The following is a 26898-nucleotide window of genomic DNA, read 5'->3' as shown; positions in this document are numbered from 1 at the left end:
GTTAAATAGTTGCTAAATAGTTGTTACCCAAAGGTAGTATCATGCAGTTATCATTAATATCTTAAACCTAATTGAAATTAATGCGATGTGCAGTTTGGCAGGAACATTTCAAGTACTCTATACCGTCTACTTAACCTAAATTTGATGGAACCTATGAACTAATGCGGTAAAAAAGCTTATGAATGAAAACACATGCAAATACTTAAATCTATCCTATATTATAGTACGGATAAGTAGTACGGCCTGGGCCAGGATTAGACATTCAGATCACCAACAGCTACGACTTGAACTCCGACCTACATTAAGCTGGTTCACAGAATTGATTGACACGGGACATCAAAACCCCCAAAACCTGGACTAAACGTAAGTTAGCACGAACCATAGACTATTTGCCTGTAAACTCGGGCTGTTGTTAATATTGTAACCGTTGAACAATTGATTTGAATTCTAGGAAAATAATAATCCTCTACCAGTCAAACCCATAGCCGTCACATTATTTCGGGATTATTATTTTGGAAAAAAGTTCCCTTGTTGGCAATTTCCAACAGTTTATTATTTTCGTTTAAAAACGAATACTCGATACAGTCGGTCATGTCAAGTCGAACCCTTCGGTCGGGCAAAGTGGTTGGTGTAAATGTCGGTGCGAATAGTGGTGTGCAAGTGGTGGTCACGGCAGATCCAGAGGAGTCCCGTCCCGGGCGAACATGTCAGGTCTGCCGAGAGTTGGATACAGAGGAGATGGTGCGATGCGACGTGTGTGCCAAGTGGCATCACTTCCAGTGTGTAGGAGTTACGCAGCAAATAGAGAATTATCCCTGGAGTTGTGCCAAATGCGAATCAGCGAAAGGAGTCCAGGAAACTAATTCTTCTGCAGCTCTTCTTCACGACAGCAGTGGTCCATCAGTACCGCGACATCATCAGCTTCAACACCAACAGCAGTCACATCAACATCAGCAACGCCAACACCCTGATATAACAGCCAACCAACTAGCCCTCTCACTTGCAGTGGATGAGTCGAACCATACCAGGGAAGCCGATCAAGCTCCGTTTGTCACCTCGCTACAGTGGGTTGTATCTCCATCACGAAATGAATCTAAAGCTCCGTCGGTATCTTCAAGTCGCTCATCTCAAGCTGTCGCTAAGCTGAAACTTCAAATGCTGGAGGAAATGAGGAATGTGGAGCGACGTGAAGCAGAGCGACAAAGAGTCATCGCAGCAGAGGAAGCTGAGCGGGAAAAGGCCTTCCTGGAGCAAAAGTACCAGCTACTAGAGCAAGCCCTAAGTGAAAACGGTTCATCTAAGAACGATTCTATGGCCAGAACGCAGAACTGGATCACAACTACGAATGCTTTCCAGGGTGAGCCAATAGGTTATCGAGGCGAGGGCCGATTCAGCTCGAATATGCACGCGGGGAAGATGCAAGTTTGGAACTCAACAGTTACACGGATTGGCAGCACTGGCTCATCGTTACAAGAGCCAAACCCTCCAGATCCATTTCCAGCACCAGAGTCCATGCTCAGCTGTCCAGTAGATCCACCTGCATTGGCGAGCGATATACAACAGCTAGCTCTTGGATCGACGAATGAAGTTCCTTTACCGATACAGCCGCGACCGACTCCAAATGCCGAGCCTTCACGTCGAGTGTCAATGGTACAGCTACCCCACTCTAGTGGACGCGGTGTAGCTGCACCCATTGCTTCCCAAAACATGGAAGGAAATCCATTTCGCCGATTTTCACACAACAACGTGTCAGTTCCAGAGCATCCAAGGTTTGTTCCACACTCGAGACAACCAGTAATTCAGCAGCAGAACAATCCCCATTCATCTACCATGCGAGACTATCGATTCTACGGCCAGGAGGGCGACGAAGAAGGTGATCAATATCCTATCACCCGGAAGCAGTTAGCTGCCCGACAAGCCATCTCTAAAGATCTCCCACCGTTTTCTGGAGATCCGGAAGAATGGCCTCTGTTTTTGTCAACCTTCAACAGCACTACCGCACTGTGTGGATTCACGAATGATGAAAACATCGTCCGCTTGCAACGAAGCTTGAAGGGTCGAGCGTATGAAGCGGTCAAAAGCCGCCTGCTACACCCATCAAACGTCAATGGGGTCATGTCGACGCTCAAAATGCTGTTCGGACAACCGGAAGTTATCGTTCACTCGATGATGTCAAAAATCAACTCTCTTCCAGTACTGAGAGAAGACAAATTAGAAACCATCGTGGACTTTGCCGTCAGCGTTCAAAACTTTTGTGCAACCGTGGACGCGTGTGGATTGGAAGAATACTTCTACAACATGACTTTCCTCCATCAACTCGTGAACAAGTTGCCCCCATCGATCAAGTTAAATTGGGCGCAGTACAGATTATCACTACCAACGGTCAATTTGTCATCTTTCGGCAGTTGGCTTTACTCTCTAGCAGAAGCTGCTAGCGCCGTTACCATCCCAAACGACACCTTGAATCCCAAGCTTGTACGTAGTGATTCACGTGCGGCCAAAAAGAGCAACTCATTTGTCAACGCTCACTCCGAGGAAAAGTCATCAGGTCATCGCTCTACACCGCCATTCAACGCGAAAGGCACAACTGAGAGCTGCCTAGTATGCAAAGGAAGCTGTAAGTCAATCAACAAATGCGAACGTTTTTTGGAGTTCTCTCGCGATTCTCGTTGGGCGACCGTTCGAGATCTAGGTCTTTGTCGTCGATGTCTACACCAACATAAGGGCGTGTGCCATGCTAAACTGTGTGGAAGGAACGGATGCGAGCTGAAACACCATGAACTGCTGCACAATGAACAGAAAAGCGTGCCGCTGCGGACTAACACTTCTTGGAGTGATACGAACAAAACACCGTCAAATCAGCGTGACGAAACGGCGTCTATTCCAGTGTCAGATTCGACCGATCATGGATGTCATACTCACCAAGTCACTTCTAGCCAGGTGTTATTTCGCTACCTACCCGTGGTACTACACGGAAAGCACCGCTCGATCGAGACATTCGCCTTTCTAGACGACGGATCCGAGCTCACCCTGCTCGACGAAGAACTTTCGGATGAACTACAGCTGGAAGGAGAAGAAACGTCGCTATGCCTACTCTGGACTGGAGGAACTAAACGTCGAGAAGATGGCTCAAAGAGCGTTCGGCTAGAGGTCACTACCAAACACAATGATTCCAAGAAGTATACTATGCATGGAGTACGCACGGTTACCGAACTACTTCTTCCATCGCAAACATTAAACGTTGAAGAGTTGGCGTTGCGGTATCCGCATCTCAAGGGCCTGCCGATCACATCTTATCAAGATGTCCGACCAAGAATTCTCATCGGGATGAAAGATCAGTACCTCAGCCTTGTTCAAAAAAGTCGCGAGGGAGCGCTACATCAGCCAGTCGCCGTTAAAACTCGGCTAGGATGGACGATATGTGGAGGAGGAAACCATGGAAACGGTGCTAATCTGGTACACTCTGTATTCCAGATCTGTGAATGCGACCCATCTTCGGACGAAAACCTGCATCGATTGATGAAGGAATACTTTGCAGTGGATAGTCTGGGAGTTTCTCAGCCGAAGAAACGTCTACTCTCAGCAGAAGAGGAACGAGCGCAAACACTACTAAATACACTTACAGTGTTGAAGGAAAACTGCTATGAAACAGGGTTATTGTGGCGTTATGACGATGTTCGTCTGCCCGACAGTTTTCCGATGGCTCTTCGACGACTGCAGTGCCTCAAAAAGAGGATGGATAAAGACCCCCAGTTAGCCGATGCCCTCAACAATAAGATCCTAGACCTCGTGGAAAAAGGCTACGCCAGGAAGCTTACCGATGATGAACTTTCCCAAAGATTCACCAGGACGTGGTACCTTCCAATATTCCCCGTCACGAACGTCAACAAACCAGGGAAGATTCGGATGGTGTGGGATGCTGCTGCAATCTCGCATGGAATGTCTCTAAACTCTGCGCTGCTCAAAGGACCTGATCAACTCTGTGAGCTTTTCACTATACTGGTACAATTCCGTGAAGGACGGATTGCTTTGACTGGAGACGTGCGTGAGATGTTTCTGCAGGTACGCATGCGCCCGGAAGATCAGCAATGCCAACGTTTCCTCTGGTACAATAAAGATGAAACTCTGTCAGTCTACGCTCTACAAGTAATGACGTTCGGGGCATGCTGCTCCCCTAGCACCGCACAATTTGTAAAAAACTTGAATGCCGAACGTTTCAAAGGGGACCATCCAGTTGCTGTTGAAGTGATTCAGAAACGCCATTATGTTGATGACATGCTAGTGAGTGTGGCGACAGAAGAAGAAGCTATTGCGCTCGCACGACAAGTGAAAAAGGTACACGCAGAAGGTGGGTTCGAGATTCGTAATTGGATCAGCAACTCTAAACGTGTAGCTGATGCCTTAGAAGAAGATCACACCGAAGAAAAGAACCTAGACCTATCGCCGGAACTAGCTACAGAAAAGGTGCTTGGCATGTGGTGGTGTACCGACTTGGATACCTTCACCTTCAAAGTTGGATGGAACCGTTATGGAAGAGCGCTTTTGGAAGGCCAGCACCATCCAACCAAACGGCAGATGCTACGTGTTCTCATGTCCGTGTTCGATCCATTGGGACTAATTGCCCAGTTTTTAATGTATTTGAAAATCCTTCTCCAAGACGTCTGGCGCTCCGGAACCGATTGGGATGATCAAGTCGACGAAAACATCTTTGAACGATGGAAAACTTGGCTCCAAGTTCTACCACAAATCGAACAGATAAGTATTCCTCGGTGCTACTCCAGGAAGCGGAACATGAACCACGGAGACGTACAGCTTCACACGTTTGTGGATGCCAGTGAAAATGGTATTGCGGCTGCTTGTTATCTACGCTTCAACCATGATGACGTCGTGGAATGCAGTATAGTCGCTGCAAAAACCAGAGTAGCACCGTTGAAGTTTCTCTCAGTACCCCGACTGGAGCTACAAGCAGCTTTGATTGGCGCTCGTTTGGCTCAAACAGTCTCCGAAGCTCTCAAGATTAATGTTTCCCGTCGAATTTTCTGGTCCGACTCGCAGGATGTCCTGTGTTGGATAAAATCCGATCACCGTCGTTACTCGTCATTTGTAGCCTTCCGGATTAGCGAGATCCTCGAGTTGACCGAGATTACTGAGTGGAGATACGTTCCCACCAACTTAAACGTTGCGGATGATGGGACAAAATGGAAAGGACTTCCAGATCTGAAACCTACAGCAAGATGGTTCAACGGCCCACAATTTCTCTGTCTTCCAGAAGATTGTTGGCCACGCACATCGAGAGGACCAATCACTACAGAACTTGAGCTACGCCCCAGTGCAATGTCACACTTCGTCGCACCCCATCCTATAGTACGATTTGAAGATTTCTCCAATTGGACTCGATTAATTCGAATCGTTGCATTTGTATGCCGTTTCTACAACAACTGCAATTTGAAACGTTTGAAGAAGCCTGTCATAGGCGGCTCTCTCTCCAGTCAAGAGCTTACTTCTGCTGAATCGTACCTACTACGTCAAACGCAACAAGAGAGTTATCCCGACGAATTCGCTCTTCTCCAGCGATCGCAACATGAGCTATCCGGAACGCCGTTGCCTAAAACAAGTCCATTGCACCAAAAATCTCCGTGGTTGGACCAGGATGGAGTAATGCGCATGCGAGGTCGCATCGCCAACTGCGACTACGCAACACAAGATGCTAAGCATCCAGTTATTCTGCCCCGTGACCACCCCGCCACTAAGTTAATCGTTGCACACTATCATCAAAAGTTTCACCATCAAAACCACGAGACCGTTATTAACGAAGTGCGACAGAAATTCAGCGTTCCGCAACTTCGCTCGACATATGCCAAAGTGAGAAACAGCTGTCAACGATGTAAAAATAGTCGTACAATTCCGAGCGTACCAATCATGGCTGACCTGCCCGTTGCACGCTTAGATGCATTCACCCGCCCATTCACACATGTTGGAGTTGATCTGTTTGGGCCATATGAAGTTGTCATCGGCCGTCGGGTAGAGAAACGCTGGGGCATGCTTGCCACCTGCCTGACAGTCCGTGCTATCCACGTCGAGGTCGTCCATTCTCTAAGCACCGAATCGTGTATTATGGCTCTGCGCAATTTCATTGCACGGAGAGGGAAACCTCGAACCTTCTTCAGTGACCGGGGAACCAATTTCATCGGTGCAGATCGAGTACTCCGAGAATCGGAGACTAACATCAATCAAGAACAACTGATGAAAGAATTTGTGGACACCGATACTAATTGGACATTTCTGCCTCCAGCTTCACCGCACATGGGCGGTAGCTGGGAGCGTTTGATCGGAAGCGTCAAGAAAAACCTTATGGCCATTCTGCCTGCTAGGAAGCTTACAGATGAAGTTTTACGCAATCTACTGGCGGAGGTCGAAAATGTCATCAACTCGCGACCGCTAACGCACGTCCCAGTCGACGACGATTCGGCACCAGCTTTAACCCCAAACCATTTTCTGCTCGGAGCGTCTAATGGTTCAAAACCTATGAGCAATATCGATGACAGCGGTATTGCCCTTCGCCAGGGTTGGTTGCTATCCCAGGTCCAGGCAAATCGGTTCTGGAAACGATGGGTCGCTGATTACCTTCCGGAGATAACCCGACGCACCAAGTGGTTCACCGATACGAAGCCAATAGAAATCAATGACTTGGTGGTCGTTGTAGATCCAAAGCTTCCCCGGAACTGTTGGCCAAAAGGCCGAATCATTTGTACTCATCCTGGACGAGATGGAAAACCTAGATCAGCGACGGTAAGAACAGCAAATGGCATCTACGAGCGTCCGGTCGCCAAATTAGCCGTGCTAGATGTAGGGCGCGATCCGGAGTAAGCCAGCAAAAATGCCAGCGTACCTGGGGGGACTGTTGGCGATAATACGCCAGCGCGCCTCTATGATATTGCTGTCTTTAGGCGCCGATGTAGTATACCCCTCGTCTATAGGTACAGCGAAAGCGGAATGATTCGGAGTGACGGATCCAACTCTGTCACAACGGTGAGTCTGTATCGTTCACGTAGGGACAATAGATAGGAAGATAAACAGATCGAAGAAGTGCAGATCATGTTATTTACAGCGTGCAAATACTTGAAATTAATAGTTAAATTGTTAAATAGTTGCTAAATAGTTGTTACCCAAAGGTAGTATCATGCAGTTATCATTAATATCTTAAACCTAATTGAAATTAATGCGATGTGCAGTTTGGCAGGAACATTTCAAGTACTCTATACCGTCTACTTAACCTAAATTTGATGGAACCTATGAACTAATGCGGTAAAAAAGCTTATGAATGAAAACACATGCAAATACTTAAATCTATCCTATATTATAGTACGGATAAGTAGTACGGCCTGGGCCAGGATTAGACATTCAGATCACCAACAGCTACGACTTGAACTCCGACCTACATTAAGCTGGTTCACAGAATTGATTGACACGGGACATCAAAACCCCCAAAACCTGGACTAAACGTAAGTTAGCACGAACCATAGACTATTTGCCTGTAAACTCGGGCTGTTGTTAATATTGTAACCGTTGAACAATTGATTTGAATTCTAGGAAAATAATAATCCTCTACCAGTCAAACCCATAGCCGTCACATTATTTCGGGATTATTATTTTGGAAAAAAGTTCCCTTGTTGGCAATTTCATTCATGCCAACGTGGACATCCATCTGATGATCATTTCCGAAGAAGCAGAGTTCGGAAGCCTGGAGAAACAGATCGCGATTTTCCAGGAATCCCTTCTGGAAACTCTCCACGAGTTGCTTTTTTCTCGGATACTTCTCACTTTTACGGGGATTCCACCAAGAGTTTCTCTTGACTTTCCTCCCCCAGCTCTTCCTGATGTCTCCAGAAATTCCCTCGCAGATTCTTTCAAAAATAGGCTTTATTCTCCTATTCTGTTGGATTCCTCCAGAATTTTCCTCTTGAGATCCTTCTGGGACATCCCCTGGAATGCCTTCTGGGATTTATCCACAAATTCATCCAATTTTTTCCGGGATGAACATCAGAGGGAACTTCTGTACCAATCCCACAAGGCATCTTTGTAACAACTCTTGGATTAATTCCCGGATAGAACTCCTAGAGGAACCTGAAAAGGAATTCCTAGAGGAAACTCCAAGAAAAAGTTCCTGGAGGAATGGTAGAGGGAATTTATGGAGTTTATGAAGATACTGAAGAAGGCATTCTTGTGAATTTCTAAATTTTGGTGGGCTAAACTGTCTGTCACAAAATCATCTCATCATTTCTGTATTGCACAATAAGATCCATTATATTTGCACATAACTACCAAAATTGAACTGAATCGTGCTGGAATTGTATTTGTCGTGTACTGGAACAGATTTGCAATTTTTTTTTCGAGTCTGCGTATTTTTTCGAATATGGCGTATTTTTTAGTATTATTGTATTTTTCGCATTTTTCGTGCACTGGAGAATTTTTGCACTTTTATTTTGAATTGGTGTATTTTTTCGAATGTGGCGTATTTTTTATGCAGTTTTGCATTTGTTGTGTATTGATGTATTTTTGTGTATTTTTATCATTCGTGTATTTTCACTGCAGTAACGCAGTACAGTGAATCGCCCCTCGATCGGTTCATGGGACTGGCGACGTACATGGCGAAGTTCATCCCTCGTCTATCGGAGGTAAGTGTGCCCCTGAGAAACTTATTGAAAGGAGATCGGTGGACTTGGGGAAAACCGGAGCAGGTAGCTTTCAACCTGTTGAAGGAGAAGATTACCAACATTTCGTCACTGAAGTATTTCGACCCTGAACTGCAAACAACTATACAATGCGATGCGAGCGGATATGCGTTGGGTGCGGTGTTGCTCCAAGAAGGCCGCCCAGGTAACCACTAAGCATTTGAATAAGCCGTACAGCAGACCGTATTAAGCATTTGAACTGCTTGCTGCCCTACATAAGCAGTTCGAATGCATAGCTGCCTTGAATCAGCATAAGCTGTGCTATTCAAAAGCTTTCAGCTGTTAATTAGCATTTCAACTGCTTGAGGTGTTTTCGTTCGGAAGCAATCAGAATGCTTTTCAACTGCTCTACAAATCAGGCCAAACATGTCTAAAGGTCCTATCTGCAGAAGAGAGGCTCTCTTTGGTTTCCCTCTCTTTCGTTGATGTCTCAGCTGTTTATTTGTATTATGATTGTATCCTTGCATTGAACGATGGTCAAAACAATCGTCTTTCGATTTGTACTGCAAAAATAGTTGAAAAGTGTAACATTACATTGCAATAATAGAAAGAGAAAGTGAACAAAGAGAGCCTCTCAAATGCAGATAGGACCTATTGAAATGTTTGGCCTGAAATGCTAAGAGCAAAGAGTATGGGAGATATGTTATACATTTGATAGCTCATGCCGAGGGGCGAATCACTAGCGCATTTTCGATTCAGCCTTGCGTATTGACATACGCTTTGGCGCATTTTGTTACGCACTGGCGTATTAAGGTACGCATTTCTAAAATTGAACAACACTTGTCAAAATTTTACAGCATGCACTTTTCAACGCATTGATGAAATTGTTTGTATTTTTATACGCATTGACAAAAAAAAACTTGCATTATTCTACGCATTGATAGAAAACACGCATTTTTCTACGCATTGATAGAAAACACGCATTTTTATGCGCATTGGTGGAATGCTCGCATTTTTATACGCATTGATAAATTACACGAATTTTCCTTCGCACTGGCGTATTTTTCAACAAATTGTATATTAAAACTCCAAAAATTCGCCATGCATTCCTGTGCATTTTTCAACGCATTGGATATTTTGGCGCATTTTTCAACGCATTGCATTTTCAAACGCATTTTTCAACGCACTGGAGCATTTTGTAACGCATTTTCATCAAAACGCATTTTCGATTCAGTTGTTTTGGAAGTGATCCACCCCTCGGCTCATGCTGTCTCTTTCTTACAGAATATATACCTCTGTTGACAATTTTGGACATCTGAGTTGCTTATTCGTTTTTCCCTTATTCATCCAAAAGCTCTGAACCAAACATTGATGCAGCTGGTTTGGATTGGGAACATTGCCATCGAGAAATTACCACACCTAATGGTGTCGAAAAATGTGTACTAAATAGGTGTATCTTCGGCGGATTATAAGATTATGATCATCGAAAGAGGGAATCATATGTTATTGATGGAAGAGGGAATGAAAACGCTTTACACGCTGTGAAATGCCTCTTTGAAAACATGTTTTGGGTGTCGGAGCTGAAGCTGTTTTCTAACCATTCTTTATATTGGCGATAAAATTAGCGCACATCATCGGACCAACTGTGGCGTATCCTGGAGCGTGGAGCAGCAGTTTGAACAGAACACATAAATGAATAATCACCGGACCGTAAGTTCAAACCCCGATAACACTAAAACAAGCAAAAAAGTACCACATAAAACAGCTGGAGTGTAGAAGAAGCGAGATCGTCGAGAGAGCGAGAAGCTGGCGTAAATCTATTTTTGTTTTGTTTTGTTCGACGAGGCGTTACGCTTCTTTGACATTTTGATAGGACGTTCCTGAAGGTGTTGCACTCAGACAGCCCGTTATTTTGCCAAAACCTGCTGTTGGATAGCACTATAGGTGTATATACGGCCAATTAGCATTAAATGCCTTGTCATAAGGGCAACTATAATGCTGCAGGAATGCTATTTTAAATGCTTACTGGTTACTTGGGCGGCCGATAATGTTCGCGTCCAGAATGTTGTCGGTTACAGAGCAGCGATACGCGCAAATCGAGAAGGAGACGCTGGCGATCCTGTTTGCGTGTAAACGTTTTGACCAATACATATTCGGAGGGAAGAAGGTGATTGTGGAGTCGGACCATCAGCCGTTACAAACCATCTTTAAGAAACCATTGGCCGCGGCACCCAATCGAATCAAGCAAATGATGCTGAGTCTGCAGAGATACAGCTTGGAGATCAGGTATGTAAAGGGTTCCAAAATGGTCTTGGCGGATACACTATCGAGAAATATTGACGTGAAGAAGGGAAGGGAAGATGACGAATGGAGTAAGCTGTGGTACGGGATCGAAAGCGTGAACGCTTTGGACGAGGTGGATATGCAGGATGCAGTGTTGGATCAAATCCGGCGAGAGACTCAACAGGATGAAGTTCTGCAGAATCTCAAGACTGTCATTATGAACGGTTGGCCCGAAGACAAATCAACGATGGCTGATTGCATCAAACCCTATCACGGATTTCGACAAGAACTGGTGATCCAGGACGGTATCATCCTACGAAACGATCGTGTAGTTGTCCCAACGGCTTACCGGAAGAAAGTGTCCGAGTTGTTACACTACAACCACCAAGGAGAGCAGGCGATTCTGCGAAAGGCTCGCGGAATAGTCTTTTGGCCGAACATGAACGATCATCTACGGAACTTCGTGAAGACCTGCGAAATCTGTAACCGGTTCAAGGGGTACCAGCAGAGTGAACCGATGCAAACCTGTCAAACAGCAACGTTCCCGTTCGAGATCGTGTCCTTGGACATCGGAGAGGTATCCTGCGGCGACAAAAAGTTGTTGATACTGGTAACGGTAGACCACTTCTCCAACTTTTTCGAGGTCAACATTCTCAATAGCCAGGCAACCCACAATTTGGTCGAATGTACAAAGCAGATATTCAGTAGATTTGGCATCCCACGTAAAGCAATTACGGACTCAGCGAAGCAATTCGTCAGCGTTGAATGGCAAACGTTCATGAAGAAATACGGAATCGCTCATTCAACTAGCGCACCCTATCACCATGCTGCGAACGGAAAGGCTGAGTCGGCTATCAAAATAGCCAAAAATATCATCAAGAAGGCGCTACACGACGGCAAAGACTATTGGTTGGCGATTTTGGAGTGGCGAAACACACCTCAAGCAGATGGTTATTCACCTGCCCAGAAAGTAATGGGACGAAACATCCGGGGGCTATGGCCTGTTCCCCTCGACCAATTGAAGGTGCAAGGTGTAGACTCGACCAAAATCAGGGATCAAATAGAGATGAGAAAAATCAAATCCAAGTTCTATCACGACCGCAAGTCTCAGCCACTACCGGCTCTGGTGAGAGGACAGGATGTGTACGTCCAGTTGAGGCCTGAAGCAACTCATCAGTGGACCAGAGGGCGAGTAGCTGAAGTTTTGAGTGACCGGGACTACAGCATCGAAGTTAATGGGAGCAACTATCGTCGTAACCGTGTACACATCAGAGATGGAACAGGAATGGTATTGCCAGAACGAGAAGCTGAAGATACTGATGACCGTTACCTCAGTTTCGAAGATCCGCTGGCTGGCAGTGACCAGTACGCCGAACACCAATCAATCAATCAAAGCGGAGCCCCTGGCAGAATCCGGAAGCACATCTAGAAGCAGCTGTACCAATCAAACAAGCAGGGGAGCTTACTCAACATCAACATCTGAGACAACGCAAGCCGATGATCGTCCTCAACGTCAAGTTCGTAGACCGCTGAAGTTTAAGGATTTTGTTCTTGATTAATCAGAGTAAATATGTGAGCTATAAAGAGAGGAGGGTGATATGATATTTGTTAACATGAATTTAACTTGTATGGATTTAACGTGTAATAAATACTGGCAGCACTTGCGTTACTGACTCCAATCAGGAATCACATCAACGACGAACGGCGGCCATCATTCTTTTGATGCAATAACTCGTTGCTCGATTGTCTCATGTCTCGTGTGTTTAAGAATTTCAATATTTCAATCTCGATTTCAATAAATACGAGAATTACAATCATTGGATAGACTCTTAGAGCGGTTATCAAGGTAGGTGATAATTAGTAATTTGATTTCAACTGGAAAAACTTTAAAGTTTGAAATGTACTATTTTCAGTTTCGACGATGGCGGATTTGGACATGGCTCGGGGGGGCAGCGCTGATTGGAGGTTCGATTTCAGTAGCACGCGCATTACCTGTGGAACCCAGCTCCGCATACGATGGATTGAATCTAATCTGGCCAACAAGTGCGTCAATAACAGCGATGTAAATCCAGAAAAAATGGTGCTACGCGAAGTGATATTATTTCACCAACAAAGTTGTTTTATTATGTTAATAACATAAAAATTACATGCCGTTTCAATAAAATAAAACAACGCAAAGATTTAATTTTGATTTATTTGTTGCCATTTTTTGAAAGACCGCATATAATACAGGATTTTCAGCTCTTAAAGCGAATCCTTAGCATATAAAACGCAAACTAAACTGCATTCCAAATACGAAATAGTTGCATTCAAATGTTATACAATTTTCAGTTGAACTCCTATTCGCGTCTCGTACTGTTATCGACTGATTCGCATTCGCTCCATTTCAGTTGACGGTGAGCCAGACCATATCAGCATCATCCGATTTGTGTATGCTTTTTGTTAAAGGGCGCGAGCATATTAGATTTCAGTCACATACAGGATGATGTTTGGGTTCAGTGTAGTGCGATAGTCCAGTGGTGAACTAAATCGACACCAACATTTCAAAAGGGCGTAACTGCTTTTGGAATCATCACCTTCTTTTAAAGCTGTGGATCATGTGTTATGATTTCCATGTTTTTCACAACAAGTACCAGATGGGAAAAACTCTCCTCTTTCCGACAACTACGGTGGTTTGAGTGTAAGGGAGGCAGTACGACCTACAGCTTTGAAAGAAGGTATTACTTCCAAATGCAGTTACGCCCTTTTGAAATGTAGGTGCCGAAATGCGCTATATTTTTGACAGCTGTCACATCAGCTGATGAGCGAGCCGGTCGCCACTTCGTTCCGTTTTCACCAGTGTTCCCCATGCGCTCCGCATCAGTTTTGACAGAACGACAGAACGCGACCGGAGGAGGCCGACAAGCTGAGAAAGAAACACGTCAGTACTTCGAATCGGTGACCAAGCTGGCTGCGAGGAGACGATCTCAGACAGTGCTTCTTTTCGGAATCTGTTTGCCGTGTCTCCACTAGTACCCATAGTTATCCATGGGGAATCGGTAAATCCGATTGCATCAGCGTATTTTGCGGATCATCGGTTGCGTTTGAGCATCAAAACAGCAAACGGAAAGAAGCAGAGTTTCACGACGACGTGTCGCCTCGGTGCGCGAGTTTTGGGTGTGGGGAAAAGCCCAAAAGTGAAAGTGGTGCAATTTCTGTTAAGTTGAATAGTTTTTAGTGCTTCTTATAGGTTCTGCTCGGACTCCGAGAATCAGGTACGTTTTGATTTCCTTGTTAAGTTTGTTCGACGTTCAGTTCCTGTTGAAATTAGACTTTTCCGTAACTTCCAGCGATGAAACGGCATAATTGGTTTGGTGGAGGAAGCGCTGCCTGTCTGCTGCTAGCCGCGGTGGTGGTATTTGCTGCATTGCTAACCCCCAGCGATGGAGCAGCCGTCATGTCGGTGGATTTGGGTAGCGAGTGGATGAAGATTGGCGTCGTGTCACCGGGTGTTCCTATGGAGATTGCCCTGAATAAGGAGTCGAAACGGAAAACCCCGACAACGATTGCGTTCCGAAATGGAGACCGCCTAATCGGAGAAGATGCCCAAACGCTGGGAGTTCGGTTTCCGGCCAACAACTTTGGCTATCTGGTCGATTTACTTGGAAAAACGATCGACAATCCGATGGTGGACCTTTACAGGTGAGTGGAATTCGGGAATGGGTGGCTATTAGTATGGGACAAACATCAAATTCTCGCTCCAGTTGACTTTTTCGATTCCATTTAGGTCCCATATGAACTGTGCAAAATTTCAGCGCAATCGGTGAAACTATAATTTAGCGCAAGCGGTACAAAGTTTTCATAGGATTTACTATGAGAAAAGTTACACTTTCAAATAAAAATTCCCAGAGGTCGCCCCTTGTCTCGTCAATTCAAATCGATCAACGCTTCGTGTAGAAAAATCATTTATGAAACTTTCCTTCGAAGACTGCAAAACAATTGGATGCTTGTGGAGAAAGTTATTGATTTATTACCGATTAGTGATCCAACAATCGGCTTTTTGTTTTGTTTTATTAGCAGCACTGCTGCTGCCGTTGCTGCATGGGGTGGCGGGTGGCATCACCACCCCCAGACACAGCAGCAGCCAAGGCAGCAGCTACAGTGCTGCTGATAAAACAAAACAAAAAGCCGTTCGTCGGATCACTAATCGGTAATAAATCAATAACTTTCTCCACAAGCATCCAATTGTTTTGCAGTCTTCGAAGGAAAGTTTCATAAATGATTTTTCTACAAGAAGCGTTGATCGATTTAAATTAAGGAGATAAGGGGCGACCTCTGGGATTTTTTGTTTGAAAGTGTAACTTTTTCCATAGTAAATCCTATGTAAACTTTGAACCGCTTGCGCTAAATTATAGTTTCACCGATTGCGCTGAAATTTTGCACAGTTCATATGGGACCTAAATGAGATCTAAGCAGTCGACTGGAGCGAGGATTTATTTTTTCTATACAAGCGTGTCCCATACTAATAGTCACATGTTGATGTACCGTAAAAAAATATATTTTTACACAGATAATTATTTTTTATAGCTAAAAGCACTGAGATTTTCACTCAGGTTGAGTACTGACTCAATTTGTTATTTATAATTTTATAAAATTCTTCATGTTTTGATACAATAAATTAACCTAACATGTTTCATACGGCTTTTCCCATCATACTGATACTCTTTGCGTTACAATCTGCAATATTTTTTGGGATTTCATATGTTTGTCAGAGCACTATCAAAGTTTTCCCAAAATGAAAATGTGATTCTCGCTCATATGAAAAAATAATATTGAGCACCCAAAACAATTAAAACTGCCCAATCCTTACATTGCAATTATAACTGAGACACCAATACTTGTTTTAAAATTATTAAATCAGGAAAAATACATGGAATAATATTAAGGAAATTTGCTGAAAAACTATCAAAGCTACCCCGTTTTACGGTATTGCATCAGAAACTCTTCTGAAATATAAATATAAATTTCCCAAAAGGTGCATTTATATTTTATGATATCTTTCAAAATATTTTGTTGTGGGTTCAAAACCTTTCAAAAATATTCCAGAGATTCCTTCAGGGATATTTTCAAAAACATCAAGGATTCAGGCGGAATTTATTTAGGGGTTCGATTTCTCGAGGAATTCTTTTATAAAACTTTTGAAATGTTTCTGTGTATTATTCATTTGGGGTTTCATCAGAAATTCCTCTAGCGATTGCTTGATAAATTTCTCCAAGGACTCATTTAGAATATTATCATATTTTTCAGGAATCTCTTTTTTTTTCCTGGAGCATTTTCGAAGTTTTTTTTCTGGCTTTCTCCAGTTCTCTCAAGTTTCCATCCTAGTTCCCATGCAAAGTGTTTTTCTTTTATTTGCTCCCATTAATAGTTCCTTCCGTGGTTTTTTCGATATTTTTAGAGATTTCCGATAATTACTTCTGGAATTTCTGCCAAAGAGTTTTCCGATATTTCTCCTGAATTTCTTCGCTGGTTTTCATCCGGAGTTTCTCCCGGGATTTCTCTTAGAAATTTTCAGAGTTCTTTCATGAATTTTCTAAATATTCCCTACCAGATTTCCCAGTTCTTCTCAGGATTTCTTCCGAAGTTCCTCTCGCTTTCCTCATTGCATAATTTCTCGCAAAAATCACGTGGATTCATTCCGACATGTCTTCTGTTATTTACAACAATGAATTTTGTAGGTTATCTCAGGCAGGAGGTTTTCCGAGAAACACTTCTAAAAAAGTACAGTACTGGACGCATTGACCGATTTTCATACAAAATGCTTAAGTTTGGAGCTTTGTATTTCAGCTTCTAGAGCACAAACTCTGAGAGTAATCTCAGGTGAAACTTTAAAAAAAATTCTCGCAAGAACCTTTATTAAATATCCCGGATGTAACTTCTGTAGAAATCCGGGGAGAAACTCCAGAAAAAAATCATTGAAATTTCTTAAAACTTCGGGAGAAATCCCAGAAGCAATTCCTTCAGAAAACTCGTGAAAAATACCTTTAAAATCCGGGAGTAGCCTCAGTTGAAATCCCAGCAATTGTTTCTGTAAAAACCTTAGAAATCCCGGAAAAATCTCATGGAGAAATACCAAGAGGAATATCGGAAGAAATCGCGGAAAACCTTCAAGAGAAATTCCGAGAGAAACTCTAAGAGAAATTCTACGACAACATCTGATGTATATTTCCGGAGAAAAGAGAATAAATTCCACGAAAATTTGTTTGGGCAAAACGCAGGAGGAATAATCCAACGAGAGACTCTAATAGCAAATATGGGAAAACCTCTGGAAGAAAATCTATAGGATTCTCATAAAAACCTTCAGGAGACAATATTTGGATTTCAGAAATCCTGCAATATTCTCCAGGAATTTTTCCGGAAAGAACTGTTTGAATCTAGGGTAAAAACGTCGATAGGAATACGAAAGAATCTCCGAGAGGAATTTGAAAAGGAATCCCAAGGAACAGGAATGAAAGAAGGCTGAAAATCTCTCTAATAAAGACACATACCCTAACCTTAGCTTCGGAAACCAATTAAGTTCGTAACTTTCTTTCATATTCACGGGATTTCCGTTTATTTTTTGGTGATTACTACTGCATGTTCAGGAGACGCAAATGGACTCAAATAAAAACAAATAAAAAAATCCCTGGTGAATTTTCGGTTTGCCTTGTAACCTGAACCTGGTACAAAAAAGTCAGTAATAGAAATCTGCATGTGTTAGTTTTGAATTTTGTGTTATTGGCTATTTTGTGTGAAAAATATGGCGTCCCGTAACGTGGGTAGATCACCTTGTAATGGTGCGTTACGGTGTAAGATCTACCATAACAAATATTGATCTTGTATTTTTTTTAGCTTTGATAATTTAAATGCAAAAAAATTCAAGATCACAATTTGTTCTACTTTTTTTTGTATTATGTTTTTCATTGCTAATAAACCATTTGTTTCAGGAGGATTCAGGTAATTTTTGTCTATATCTAGAGAGATTTATCTCCAAAAAATATGTAACTGTTGTGAGCCTATCACCATTTAATACTATTTTCTATTTCAGATGTACAAGCGGGCAACCCTGCAGTCGGGACGACGAAACATCCTTCTTATTTTTTGAAGTGTCAAGATCGCCATATCATTCGCTGGCGGGTAGACCACGTTGCCCGCGTCGTTTTTCTTCGAGCCGAGTGTCGTAATGCCGCGTTTTTTTTTCGGATCGCCAACTTTTTTTTTACTCGTTTTACGCGATCTGTTTTCTCTTTTTTTTTTTGTTTAACGCGATTTTTAGATTATTTTTTTTCTTTTCTTTTATTTTGTTATTTCTCGAGTAACCAATTTTTTTCCTCGCGTTTTAAACATTTAGGTATTGCATAGTTCCGATGACCCTGGAGGGATCGGTTCTGCTTGGGCCTCTCACTGAGCAGAAACATAATTTTTTAAACAATAAATCTCTTTTGATTGCCGGCTTTCAAGTGATTAAATTTTAACCAAATTAACAACCAATGCCGTGGGTCCATCGCCAGCTTTTCAGGCGAATCCTTGACCTACATATTACATCTCCCAACCACCCACTCCGTAGTACTTATGGGAGTGTCACTGAGTCGGAGGCCTCTTAAATAAGTGCTACATCAACATTTCCTTCCCCTATCCCAAGTTACGGTAAAGATGGGCGTGGCCGGGAATAATGACATTTGTGCTTTTGGTATTCTTGCATAAGATTGGAGCAAAGTTAACTCCCCGACCTTGTTCCGAAAAGCAATCCGAGCAAGATTAGCAAAAGGTACATGAATGTTGTTAGTATCCAATCTACGAAGTATACCGTAACTAATGGTAACCGTAACGTAACCGCTAACGCTAACGCTATTTTGTGTGAAAAATATGGCACATTCGTGAATTTTTAGTAAAACGAAACGTGGATGTGATGTGAACATCAAAATGTTATCAAATACATGTCTAGTACATTCCAACGGAAAATTTTGAAACTAACAACTACAATTAATTTTATTGACTATTTTGTAAGAAAATTTCGGTATTTTAAAAACTTGTTTGGTAAAATGAACTGAGAGTGTCATGAAGGCGGTATTATTGTTCCACGTCCATCATTTCACGAAAAAAATCAAGCCAAAAAACCAGAATGCATTGCCTTATATTTTTGTTTGTTGACTACTTTGTGTGAAAAATGTGGTATTTTCCTAGTATTCCGAATGGAATAAAATATGAGTGTAATAAAAAATTCCCTATGATTTTTCAAATAAATCCACTAAACTATTACGATAAATTCATAGCTGAATAACTACACATCATTACTGTAAATTTTGGCTTATTCACTTTTTTGTGGTATTTTCGTACTTTTTTTTATAAAACAAAATATTAGTGTAATGTAAACATCAACATTTTATCAAAAACAGGTCCAGAACATTGTAACGGAAAATTGAAGGGCATTCAACTACATGTTATGGCTTTTAATATTGTTTTATTGACTGTTTTGTATGAAAATTATGGTATTTTTGTAGCTTTTCGAGTAAAATAAATTAAGTGTGTCATGAAAACATCACTATTACTCATAAAGAACGTCCAGTACGCTTTCACGAGTAATTTAAAGGTAAAATACTACTTTGCATTGCAAGCCATCATTTTTGTTAACCACTTTGCGTGAAAAATGTGGTACTTTCGTTGATTTTTGAGTGAATCAAAATTTGAGTGTAATGAAAACATCACTATTATTCTTCAGGTATGTCCCCCAAACAGCTACGAACATTTCAAGGCAAAAAACTACATGTTATCGTTTTAAATTTAGTTTTGTTGACTACTTTGTGTAAAAAGTATGGAATTTTCGTAGTTTTCCGGGTAAAACAAAATAAGAGTGTAATTAGAACATTTTCATTGTTCATCAAAAATGTCGAGTACAATCCTACGAACAATTTAAGACCAAAAAAACTATATGTCATCGCTTTGAATTTTGATTTATTGCTTATTTTATGTGAAAAATATGGTATTTTAGCAATTTTTTGAGTAAGGTAAATTAGCAGTGTACTGAAAAATAAATAATTTTGCATAAACATGTTCACTCCAGCTGTACGCATGATTAAGCGTCGAAAAAACCATATGTCATCGCTTTAAATTTTGTTTTTTGATCAATGTGCGCAAAAAATGCGCTCTCAAAAAAAAAACTAGGAAGTGCCTTTTGCTTAATAACTTTGGGTAGACGCATCTATTTTATATTTTTTTAAATGGAAGATGATTTTGAAACCTGTCCGGTTCCATCGCAGAAAAAAGTTTTGAAATTGGTTGAAAAACGGCCGAGAAATGCCTTGTCAAAGTTGGACTTCCGACTTTTTTTGGACCCTTGGTAGTTGAGGAGTTAATATGTGTTTTTGAGTTTTCAATTGACAAACTTGTGTTTATTGTGGTGTACGTTCAGATATAAACAAATTTCTTGCGATTTCGCAAAACCAGTTACCTAGTTCTAGCATTAAGGGGACGAATTATTGTTTGAATTACTTCAGATGATATAATCATCGTAGCAATACTGCCAAATATCAGCGAAAAAAGGCTGAAAACAATATCTTGCTCGAAGGCTTGAAGGAAAGGTTGAAACATACTGTTTACGTTATTTATTCTAAGATATAGCGTGCTCGATGCACGACATTTCATTTATAATGAAAGAAGCAAAACTGGGTTCACAAGGTAAACTATACAGAAGTTACCCTACGAAGATGAACTTTTTTAAGTATAGCAACTTGGGCTACACACGCTTTTTACGCTGAAAATTGATTTGAGGTTTCCTAGCCCAAATTAGACAGTCTTCACAATTATAGCACAAAAAGGAAACATCAACGACAAACCAAATCAGCGTCAATTGAAAAAAGCCAATGGCGAAAACGAACCCATATAGGTAGTAACCCATATAGGTAGTAACCCATATAGGTAGTAATGTGAGCTAATTTACAACATTTGAATAATCCCGCCCTTATTTAGCCTCAAACTTGAGACTTAAGAAGGGCAACTGATTATCTCGGAGAAACGCAAGGTCCACTGCACTATTGCTCCGGTTAGCACAGTAAGGGCGTAATACTGTGGAGGACGCCCTAATTATCCACTGGCTCCGTTTGTGGTTAGGATTTCGTTAGACCCCCCCTAACCATTCATTCCTTGGCACGGTAAGCATTAAGCCGCATAACACCCTGAATTAGGGGTCACCTGTTTAGTGGACTCTTACCACTGGATCAGGCGATCCGTAGTGTTATTCTTAGCCAATTAATACAACCGCTGCTGTGTAGTGTCGGTAACACAGCTATCTTTTATAACCGAGTAATGAGTTTATGGTAAACTAATTTACCTAGTAGATTGTTGTTCAAGAGAGACGTAATAAAAAGATGTTTCGTTCAGGATCAGTTCACAACGTAAAAGAGAGCGAGGGCCAGCTCGCCATCTACTTTTATTAGATCTTTTACAAAAGAGTATTATTTACAAACGTACATTGTTCACGTTTCAATCAGAACGCTACCAAGGTAGCTTATCGTTTAAGTGTGGTATACACCACAGTTCTCCCCCCTTAACAATTCTGAAGTTGTACTATTCTAAGCTGTGCAGTTTCACAAAAAAATCCATTCACAAATCCTAAGGACCACGACAATACAAACAAACTAAATATTTTTGAGCATAGTCATCTAACATAATACAGATCACAACATTTTGTAATACGCAAATAACACTTAACACATTAGGCACATTCGCAACATAGCTCTCAATTTTCGCCATTTGGCATCTCAGATGGAACATTTGCTCCTTAGTAGGCATCTTGTTTTCCAGTGAAAAACGCTCGATGTTTCCTTCAAATGCGATTTCTCCGTTTGGCCATTGTCTGACCTCGACATGTACTACGAACTTTTTCGCCCGCCATCCGTTTGAAACTCTGTTGTTCACGCCCGTCACATCGCATGCCGAATCGCTGGTGCAGTTGCATTCCATTGCTTTTAGTGCCACTTCAGTCGCAAATCCTGCCGCAAATGACCAATTAGCCATCTTAGAAGTACTTCCACGAGAACCTTTACGAAAAAATACCTATAGAAAACACGCTTATTAATCAAAAAAGTAAAACAAATAATACCTTTTTAGCACTAGTCAATTTTAAAGCAATTTGGTCCATTATCATTATTCACATATTATACATCAATATTTACTCACTTGTAGCTACACACATCTCCTATCCTATTCAATAGTTTGAAACGAAAACAACTCTTTGAGCACTTACCTACCAAACGCTGAACAAAACATACAAAAAGGACAATAGGTAGCACCGGGCCAGACAATTTTGCCGCCGTTGCGCAATGTGATTCCCTGTTCCACTCTGCTGATTTTACTTTTAGTTATATTTAACGACGTCAAATGGAGATTTGTCCACACTTCAACAGGAGGTTTCAAATGATGATTACTGCCTACCGCTTGGAGAGGTGCTAATACCGACAGAAATCGAACACACTCAATTTGAGGCAGCTGCTGTGCCTTTAACGTTTTGTTTTTATTTTTTTTTTATTTTGCACTAATCACACGCGTCTTGAAAGAGTCCTTTATTTTTCTCGTCGCCACTTTTATAACCGAGTAATGAGTTTATGGTAAACTAATTTACCTAGTAGATTGTTGTTCAAGAGAGACGTAATAAAAAGATGTTTCGTTCAGGATCAGTTCACAACGTAAAAGAGAGCGAGGGCCAGCTCGCCATCTACTCTTATTAGATCTTTTACAAAAGAGTATTATTTACAAACGTACATTGTTCACGTTTCAATCAGAACGCTACCAAGGTAGCTTATCGTTTAAGTGTGGTATACACCACACTATCTAGGCTGATCGGGGAAAGACGTTAACATTGATGGTTAACTTCCAAACGAGCCCAAACAGCCCCAACAAAAGAATTTCAGAAGGAATCTCTACAAGACATCTCAGAAGGAAACTCTGAATGAATTCCTGAAAAAATCGTGGAAAGAGTCTCTGAAGATATGCCTGGAGAAATCCCTGAAATGATCCTTAAAGTAGTCATTAGAAGAATCGACAGGAATCCCGAAGATGTACAGGAATAAATTCCTGTAGGAAATATAGGATGAATCACGAAGGAAGCTTCTGGTGGGATCCCGGGAGAAATCACTTAAGATACCCCGGGAAGAATCTCTGAATGAATATCAGGTGGAATAAGTACAATCTGGGCTAACTCAACGAAGAAAACTTGAAAGGAATCTCTGGAGGCAATTCAGGAGAAATCTCACGTAATCGTGGAAACTGATGCATTTTCTGAAATAATCCATGTAAGTAAACCCGGATAGAATCATTGATGGAATCCTGGAATGAACTTTAATGAACGGATCCCGGAAGAATTACCTGCAAGAAACCTCAAAGTTTTCATGGGGCTATGTCACACTTTTTGTATGGTACCTCAATATTTTTTGTAAGGGTCGTCACGTTCTGCAACCACAACCCCCCCCCCCCCTACGACCCGTTACCCAAAGTAAATAATTATACCCTAAGTTAAAATACTCACAAATCATCAACAGGCACACTCATGAAACTGTTTCTATTTCTCTTTCTCATTGCAGAAAACGTTTCCCATACTATGACATCGTTGAAGACCCGACGCGCAAAACAGTCGTGTTCCGAAACGGTGACGAGCAGTACACCATCGAAGAGCTGATTGCCCAACTGCTCCAGGTGGCCAAGGGATACGCCGAAGAGTCCACCGGTCAGTCCATCACCGAGTGCGTCCTTGTCGTGCCCGGATTCTTTGGTCAAGCCGAACGTCAAGCGCTGGTTTCCGCAGCCCGGCTGGCAAATCTGAAGGTGCTGCAGCTGATCAATGACTACACGGCCGTTGGGCTGAACTATGGAATTTTCCGGCGGAAGGAATTCAACGAAACGGCCCAGTACTTTGTGTTCTACGATATGGGAGCGTACAAGACGACCGCTTCGGTGATTAGCTATCAGTTGGTCAAGGACAAGGCCACCAAGGAAATTCTGCCAGTGGTGCAGGTATTGGGAGTCGGTTACGATCGCACTCTCGGCGGATTGGAAATGCAGGTTCGATTGAGGGACTACCTGGGTCAGCAGTTCAACAAGATGGGCAAGACTAAAACGGACGTCTTTACGAACCCCAGAGCGATGGCCAAGCTGTTCAAGGAAGCCGGACGGTTGAAGAACGTGCTGAGCGCCAATACGGAACATTATGCTCAGATTGAGGGTCTGCTGGACGAACAGGACTTCCGGCTGTTGGTGACTCGGGACCAGTTCGAGGAGCTGTGCAAGGATTTATTTGCTCGGATTACCGCTCCGATTGATCGCGCTCTGTCACTTTCCGGTTTGACTTTGGACATTGTTAATCAGGTTGTGCTTTTCGGAGGAAATACGCGAGTCCCTAAGGTTCAAGAGATCTTGAAGGCTCACATCAAGCAGGAACTGGCCAAGAACTTGAATGCTGATGAGGCCGCTTGCATGGGTGCAGTCTACAGGGCTGCGGACTTGGCCACCGGTTTCAAGGTGAAGAAGTTCGTCGTCAAGGACGCTGTCCTGTACCCGATTCAGGTCGTGTTCGGCCGCGAAGGTGAAAGCGGCAATACTCGGTTCGTTCGAAGGACGCTGTTTGGCGCAATGAATTCCTACCCACAGAAGAAGGTTATCACGTTCAACAAGCACACAGACGATTTCGAATTCACAGTGGATTACGCTGATCTTGAATCGGTCCTTAGCAAGGACGAAATCGCTAATCTGGGCTCGTTGAATCTAACCAAGGTGAGCCTTACTGAAGTGGCCAAAAAGCTGAACGCCAACAAAGCCGACAATGTCGAGTCCAAAGGAATCAAGGCTCACTTCGTCCTAGATGATTCCGGTTTGTTTTCGTTGGCCAACGTTGAACTGGTTTTGGAGAAAACCGTCAAGGAAGATGACGAAAGTACATTACAAAAGCTAGGCAACACTATAAGCAAGCTCTTCTCCGGAGATTCCGGCGAAGACAAGCCCACATCCACAGAGGAACCTTCCAAAGAAGATTCCTCCAAGGAAGAACAGAAAGAGGATGATAAGAAATCTGACGAAGACAAATCGAACAACGGCACCAATGCCGAGAACTCCACCGTATCGGGAGATGGCGAAGGAGCCAAGAACAAGACTGAAAAACCGAAGATCGTGACAATCAAAGAGGAGATTCCGTCCCGCGTCGAAGTGCTTTACCTTTCACCTCTGGATGGACCGCAGTACGAGGCTTCGCTCAGCAAAATCAAGGCCCTCAACGACGTAGAAGAATCTAAGAAACGCCGCGAAACCGCCTTGAACGCCCTGGAAAGCTTTGTCATCGATGCCCAGGTGAAGCTGGACGAGGAGGAATATTCGTCGTGTGCCACTCAAGAGGAAGCCGACGCCATCAGGAAGCACTGTTCGGAAATTTCCGAGTGGCTCTACGAAGACGGATCGGACGCCGATGCCGAAACGTACGAGAAAAAGCTCGATGAGCTGCGCACGGTGGCAAATGAGGTTTACGCGCGACACTGGGAACATAAGGAACGTCCGGAAGCATTGAGTGCCTTGAAGAAGATGATTGAAGGTGAGTTCGATTCGTGGATTTGCTTAGCCCAGTTAGTATTGTGTGTATTATTTAGTAAAAACGAACAATTTTAAAAATCAAGAGTCAAGGTAAAAATTTCTGCTCAATCAGAACATTGTTTACGGAGTTAATCATTTTTATTTGAAATGCTACAAGGGTTTATTTTTATCAACTAATAAAATGTTTCATTTGTTTCACAATCTCAGGTGCCGACGGATTCCTAGATAAGGCACGGAATTTCACCAAGGAAGGAAACCCGGAAAAGGACGTATTTACCCAGGTGGAAATCGACACCCTGGAGCGAGTTATCAAAGAAACGATCGAGTGGGAAAAGGTCGAAGTGCAGGAACAGAAAAAGATCGCTCGCAACGAACCCGTCCGGCTGACGGTCAAGGACATCACCGACAAGATGGCCCTGTTGGACCGGGAAGTCAAGTATTTAGTGAACAAATTGAAACTCTGGCGACCAAAGGTAAAGCCAACCCCTCCACCCAAGGTGGAAAAGAACACGAGCAAGGAAGAAGCCGAGCAGAATACCGAGGAAGTTGTGGCCGAGGAAGAACAGGTGATTGAAGAAACGCCAAACCAAAGCAAAGGAGAAGCGACACCCAGTAGTGAGGATGGAGAAGAAATCAAACCCAGTAAAACGGAAGAGCCTAGTGACGAAGACCAGCACACCGAGCTGTAAGAGATGAGGCTACTTCGAGCAAATAGGCTAGCACAAATTCATCCATCCACTCTACACCACGATTTCCTCGATCCCGTTCAGTAAGTTATTTATTTTACTTGAATCCTGTTTCATAGCATCCCTTCCTTACCTACTTTGCCGTGCTCCCGTCCCGCTTGTTCTTTCGGTACCACTCTCAGATATTTTGAGAACCGAGTACAATGCATTTGAATTTCCTTGGGTTGATTTGAACATTGACCATCCTGATCATATTTCGTGATACGACCACGTCGGAGTTACATGCATTCAAATCTGTGCGAAAAAAAGCGGCCGCTTGGCGACAAACGACGAATGGCTTCAAAACCAGCAGTTTTACGCTGAAATCCAAGCTGATAAGACAATTTAATAGGCTGATAATAGAGGTAAGCTAAAATAATTGAAGAAAAACCCCTGCCCGATGAGGGCCCGTGTATTGAAGATTGTTGAACCACATTGTGACACGACAGAACATTGACTTAACAAAGGGATGTGCGATTCCTCTGGAAACGATCGTTCGTTATGCGTTGTTACTTTTTCCGAAATTCCTTATCCGGCAGTCGCGGGATAAAATTGTTATAGTATACGGTATACCGTGACATCACCCAATTCCAATCACTCGGTTCCTAATTCCATTTGGCTGGAGAAAATCG

At 42.7% G+C, this 26898-nt stretch overlaps 1 protein-coding gene and 2 long non-coding RNA genes across 3 annotated transcripts in view; 2 read left to right on the top strand and 1 right to left on the bottom strand.

Annotated features, from left to right (window-relative positions):
• Positions 1 to 26898, top strand: part of LOC134291443 (uncharacterized) — a 388672-nt gene that overhangs the window by 146257 nt on the left and 215517 nt on the right. The gene's annotated exons all lie outside the window — the stretch shown is intronic.
• Positions 13831 to 26763, top strand: LOC109399798 (hypoxia up-regulated protein 1). The gene is made up of 4 exons (XM_019672294.3): positions 13831 to 14209; positions 14285 to 14636; positions 23549 to 25542; positions 25749 to 26763. Exons 2-4 carry the CDS (start codon positions 14287 to 14289, stop codon positions 26228 to 26230), a joined length of 2826 nt encoding a protein of 941 aa, XP_019527839.3. The 5' UTR covers positions 13831 to 14209; positions 14285 to 14286; the 3' UTR covers positions 26231 to 26763.
• On the bottom strand, positions 21341 to 23506 carry LOC134291146 (uncharacterized). Its single transcript, XR_009998934.1, has 2 exons — positions 22072 to 23506; positions 21341 to 22009 (listed from the first exon to the last, which is right to left on the bottom strand). It is a non-coding gene; the product is annotated as an uncharacterized LOC134291146 (long non-coding RNA).

The sequence above is a fragment of the Aedes albopictus genome, chromosome 3 (assembly GCF_035046485.1).
Source record: "Aedes albopictus strain Foshan chromosome 3, AalbF5, whole genome shotgun sequence".
Taxonomy (NCBI): Eukaryota; Metazoa; Arthropoda; class Insecta; order Diptera; family Culicidae; genus Aedes; species Aedes albopictus.
The sequence above is the reverse complement of the archived record's forward strand: the minus strand, read 5'-3'. Positions and strand labels throughout refer to the sequence as shown.

Bases quoted from the DNA above. Each gene is read 5' to 3' on its own strand.
- LOC109399798 (XM_019672294.3), top strand. From the start codon at position 14,287: ATGAAACGGCATAATTGGTTTGGTGGAGGAAGCGCTGCCTGTCTGCTG. The intron at 14,637-23,548 runs GTGAGTGGAATT...TTCTCATTGCAG, and splicing joins CCGATGGTGGACCTTTACAG to AAAACGTTTCCCATACTATG. The intron at 25,543-25,748 runs GTGAGTTCGATT...TCACAATCTCAG, and splicing joins CTTGAAGAAGATGATTGAAG to GTGCCGACGGATTCCTAGAT.